This window comes from Myzus persicae, unplaced genomic scaffold, assembly GCF_001856785.1.
Source record: "Myzus persicae strain clone G006 unplaced genomic scaffold, MPER_G0061.0, whole genome shotgun sequence".
NCBI lineage: Eukaryota > Metazoa > Arthropoda > Insecta > Hemiptera > Aphididae > Myzus > Myzus persicae.
In genome coordinates this window covers 30,311-35,552 of record NW_019100643.1, presented here as the reverse complement: position 1 = coordinate 35,552, position 5,242 = coordinate 30,311, and the positions used below count along the sequence as shown (strand labels likewise).

Below are 5,242 nucleotides of genomic sequence, written 5' to 3'. Positions count from 1 at the left end.
TGAAAAATGTTTTTGTTTTGTTGTTAATATATTTAGTGCTTATAAATGTAGATTATCTAATTTCTGAAAATTGTATTGAAAAATTTGAAATTTGAAATATAAAATAAACTGAAAATAAGTGAACAATGTTAAAAAAACAGTAACAACTTACTAGATACATAATTTAAAATTATCTTTTCAGTCTCACTAAATAATACAAATGCCTAGAAAATTATCAAAATTTCATGAATTGTCTGACAGAAGTAAACGAAGGCGGGCTGATGAAGCTGGATGCTCTCACTTTTCTTATAGTGCATCTTCATCAGATGTTGAAATAACTGCAGTCTCCCCATCACCTGATATAAATGTCCAAATCCTTCCATTCATTTCAAATGACCAAATAAATATAAATTCCGATCCTTCTCATAATGATGATCAAGATCATTTCGAAAATATTAACAATGACTTTATTAGTAGTAGTTATAGTAGTTGTAGTAGTAGTGATAAAAGTATTGATGAATCTATCCATGAATCATATTTTCAAACTGGCCATGATGAAAGTGAATCTCCTACTGGCATTAAACATTTTCTTAAAAATTGGGCTATTAAACATAATGTAACAGAAGTGTGTCTTTCAGATTTATTAGTTGGCCTAAAAAGCAATGTTGATGGCTTATCTAAGTTACCGTCTGATGCTAGGACCCTGTTGAAAACAAATATAGTTTTTGAGAAAAGTATTGTGGAACCTGGTAGTTATATTCATTTTGGTTTGGAAATGCAGTTAAGACGTTTAATTTCTAATAGTCCATCAGCTAATAATATACAGGATCTAAAACTTTTACTTAATATTGATGGATTACCATTATTCAAAAGTTCAGCCGGTCAAGTGTACCCTATATTAATAGTAATAATGAATGTTCCTCAATTAAAAAATGTAGTGTTTCCTGTAGGTATTTATTATGGTATGCGAAAGCCTAATAATATGTTTGATTTTCTTAATCCATTCATTAATGAGTTGGTTGATTTAATGACAAATGGTTTAATAATTGAGCTAGGAAATAAAATATCTGTTAAACTCATTGGTATGTGTTGTGATGCACCTGCTAAAAAAGATTTATTAGGTATTAAAGGACATGGAGGCTATAATTCTTGCACTAAATGCACAGTTCATGGTAGAACAATTGAAAGAAGAAGAACTTTTGCTGACTTGGACTGTCCATTAAGAACTAATTATGATTTTATAAATTGGGTAGATGTTAATTTTAGGCAATTAGATACACCATTGGTAAGAATACCTGATTTTGATTTTGTTAAATCAATTATACTCGATTTTATGCACCTTGTATGTTTGGGTGTAATGAGAACAATGCTCTTAATTTGGTGCAATGGCGAACTTCCACACAAACTTTCACGACAATTAATTGAAAGAGTTTCAGATTTTATGAAAAACAATCGTAGAAATTTACCTGTGGAGTTTGTCAGGCAACCTAGGGAATTAAAATATTTGTTGCGATTCAAAGCAACGGAATATCGTTCTTTTTTATTATACTTGGGTCCAGTTGCTTTAAAAGGAGTTTTGAGTGATGACAAATATATTAATTTTCTTACATTACATGTAGCAATTTCAATTTTATTGAATCCTAAAAGTTGCCTGAAACCAGATTTAACAGAATACGCCAGAAAACTTCTTCGACATTTTGTCCAAAACTTTAACAACTTATATGGTGAAATGTTTATCACACACAACTTCCATGGTCTTATTCACTTAACCGATGATGTAGAATACTTTGGTACCATTTTAGACTCAATTACTCTCGATACAATTTCAGCTTTTCCATTCGAAAACTACCTACAAACTATTAAAAAAATGATTAAAGGAAATAATAAACCCCTTGAACAGATTGGAAAGCGATTAGGTCAGATATTCTCTATCCATTTACCATTTTCATCCACCGCCGATAAATCCAACTTTCCAAAATTTAAAAATGCTCATTCCAATGGGCCTCTGCCTGTTCACTGCAGTGGTCTACAATATTCTACAGTGATATTTTCCAATTTTACTATTAAAATCTTACCTCCAAATAATTGCTGTGGTACAAAAAAAGGTGATATTATAATAGTCGAAAATATTTGTTATTCTACAGAGCTAAATTGTTATGTCATTGTTGGTAGAACATTTTTAAATAAAAATGATTTCTTCAAAAAACCTTGTAAAAGCTCTTCCTTAGGTATTTTTGAAGTCCAAAAGCAATCTGTTCTCAAATGTTGGCCCATTACTGAAATAATAACCAAGTATGTTTTCTTCGAATACAAACAAAGTTATATCACTTTTCCGCTACTACATACAGCTTAAATAAATAAATACTACTCATTACATAATATTTTACGTATATATATTATATTATAAATACAAATATAATATTTGTAATGTGACTATATTAATTATTAATAGTAGTTTATGTCTTAAATTGGGGTAAATGTGTTTCACTTATTTTTCCTCAACTAAATATTATAAATTGTTAAACTAAAATAATCAATTTGTAGAATTTATGTATTTATTTTTTTTCATTTATATTATTGAGGTCTTTATAATTATATAATACAATAATAACATAAATTAAAATTTACTACTATCTATGAATATCTACAGTATTTTGTCTTTGTGTAAAGATTGAAACTTAACTAGTTCAATATTGTCCTTCAATTGTCCTTAGTATTCTTAAACCTTTTCCCTTTTTATGACTGTTATGTTATTTAGTTTATTCAGAATGTGGATATTAATACACTTAATTGATGATGGAGAAAAAGTGCCAGACGTCATTCCGAACACATGGGCAATTGATCAATCAATCTGCTGGTATCCAAAAAACTTAAAATCAAATGTTATAAATTCCTTAGCTCGGAAGCAAAGTATGCCAGACCATAGTAGTGATGACTGGGAATATTGTTCTATGCAAATTATAGAGACCAATATAAGTGAGTAATATACCATTTAATATAATATCATATATCAGTATAGGTACCTAATATATTATATTATTTATTTTAAATTATACATATAATGACTTCAAATTATTAGGAAATAAATTAAAAATTTCCTTTATTGGATTAAGTTTTTTCTCTCTGGGTTTTTAGTTATGTACCTATATAATAAAATATATAAATTATAGGTGATTTTCAAATTGGTCTTAAAATGATGGTGAAGTTGGCTAAAAACGCTCAAAATTTACATTCCGATTATGAGCAGCGGGGACGAGGAAAAAGAACCAAGTGTTTGTCATCAAAGCGTTTATTCGATAACTTAGATAGTGATTGTTCTGTTGATGAAGATTTCGAAGCATTATTAAATAGTAATAAAAAAAAGTCAAAGACACACAACTTATCCGTATCATTTCCTGATTTCCCTTCAATCGTAAAAGGTGATAAAATGCAATAACTAGTTTGACTCTCAGATGACATGATTAAAATGTTGAGTTATGTAAAGTATATATTTTTTATAATATTATAATTTCTACAGATAATACTAGTGATGACACTCGTCCAAGCACTTCTAATTGTACACCAGCAAGTAAAATTATATCGTCAAGTCATGATAATATGTATAACAATGATGAAACTTCAATAGCATCTACTCCAACATATTCTACAAGTAAGTGAGATGTTAAAATATTTTTATTATTTTATTCTGTAGTTATAATATTATTGTTTTATTATATGACTTAAAATATTTTTCAGGCAATATATCTACATCAAATGCTTATCAATGTAAAATAGCAAAGAAATCACATTCTTGTACTTTTCAGAATGGTATTGTTAATGACCAAGAAACCCTGCTATTTGCTATGGCCCATCAATTATGTAAATTATCTGGTAAGTATTAAAAAAGAGTTAAATTAACCATATTGCATATTAATTAAATATTTTTATTTTTAATATAGCCGAAAATAAGAAAATAACTTCAAACATGTTTTACATTAAACAAGAATTAAATTCATTTATTGAGAATAAAAAATCGAGCCATTGCGAAGAGCATGAGCCAACTAGTTCCAGTGCAATTAATGAAAATGTACTTTCACCATTCCCCTTGAAAAATGAAGATGAACTTATGTTAATTGAATCAAAATTATTGTCTGAAGATTTATCATTCACTAATAAATTGGTATGTACTTGTAAATAAAATTTTAAATTACTTGTTGTTAATTTCAATCAATATTATATGATCTCCGTATAATCTAATAATAAGTATAAAATTTGGTTTTTTTCAAATTTTTCTTTGACCAATTAAACCCTTAACTTGAAACATTTTTATAGTTAACTAAACAAAAATAATCATTTATGTATTACAAAATGTAACATTTCCTCTATAATTATTTTATACATTTACATATTTTATAGGTAACTTCATTTGTATTTGCCTCGGAAGGAAAATCAATACAAAAAGTCACAACGAATATGCTGAAAACCATATTTTCTTATGAGCTAGCTTCCGAATATAGTTGGAAAGGCCAGAAAAACAAAAAAAAATTACATACTTTGAACATTTTTAAAGTTATTATAGGTAAATATAAATTAATTTCGTTTAGCGTTCATAAGATGTTTAATTTTTCATATTTATAAATAATTTTTTTAATTTTTTGTTGTTTTTATTAATTAAAGATCTAGAAAAACCATTATTTAAAATGTATAAATCTGAATCAATATTATATTATAATATTATTTCCAGCTTATAACTAACACTTACATTTTTGTTTTATTTAAAAATAATTAAAATATACAAAAGTTTCTTCAAACTTAAAACTCAAATAGATTTAAGTATTAATTTACCACATAGTTTCATACCACTAAATTATTTTTCTTATTTTTTTTAAAAAAATACACTTATGGGATAAATATTTTAACTAATTTATTTTATTAGATGCAGTCTGCATGAAGTTTCCCAAAGAAATTAGTGTTAAATGTACTGTTATTCAATCAATTCAAACATGGTTTGCAAGAGCGCCCTATCAGTAAGTGTTTTTATATTATCATTATAATATATACAGTAGTAAAGCCTCCATGAAAAGACACACTCTAAAACGGAAACTATATTATAATAGAAAATATCTATGACACTCTATATATACATATTACATATTATATTTAAATGATTCCTTACACTATTATGATATCACGTTAATCTATGACCATTGACCAACTATATAAACTGAACAAGGGATATATATATGAACAATTAATAACTGGTAACACAATCTGAATTTCATTA

General features: G+C 26.8%; 2 protein-coding genes across 2 annotated transcripts; both read left to right on the top strand.

The window, feature by feature from the left end:
* The first annotated feature begins 166 nt into the window (after positions 1–166).
* Positions 167–2,349, top strand: LOC111038505. The gene has a single exon (XM_022321635.1). It carries the CDS (start codon positions 200–202, stop codon positions 2,330–2,332), a length of 2,133 nt encoding a protein of 710 aa, XP_022177327.1. The 5' UTR covers positions 167–199; the 3' UTR covers positions 2,333–2,349.
* A 222-nt stretch (positions 2,350–2,571) lies between these two features.
* Positions 2,572–5,210, top strand: LOC111038511. The gene is made up of 7 exons (XM_022321648.1): positions 2,572–2,955; positions 3,150–3,398; positions 3,497–3,628; positions 3,715–3,849; positions 3,918–4,138; positions 4,375–4,537; positions 4,895–5,210. Exons 1-7 carry the CDS (start codon positions 2,718–2,720, stop codon positions 4,987–4,989), a joined length of 1,233 nt encoding a protein of 410 aa, XP_022177340.1. The 5' UTR covers positions 2,572–2,717; the 3' UTR covers positions 4,990–5,210.
* Positions 5,211–5,242: the final 32 nt, after the last annotated feature.

Excerpts from the sequence above, each read along its gene's own strand:
- LOC111038511 (XM_022321648.1), top strand. The coding sequence starts at position 2,718 with ATGACTGTTATGTTATTTAGTTTATTCAGAATGTGGATATTAATACAC. Across the intron at positions 3,399-3,496 it reads TTTCCCTTCAATCGTAAAAG|ATAATACTAGTGATGACACT; the intron begins GTGATAAAATGC and ends TAATTTCTACAG. Across the intron at positions 4,139-4,374 it reads TATCATTCACTAATAAATTG|GTAACTTCATTTGTATTTGC; the intron begins GTATGTACTTGT and ends CATATTTTATAG.
- LOC111038505 (XM_022321635.1), top strand. The coding sequence starts at position 200 with ATGCCTAGAAAATTATCAAAATTTCATGAATTGTCTGACAGAAGTAAA.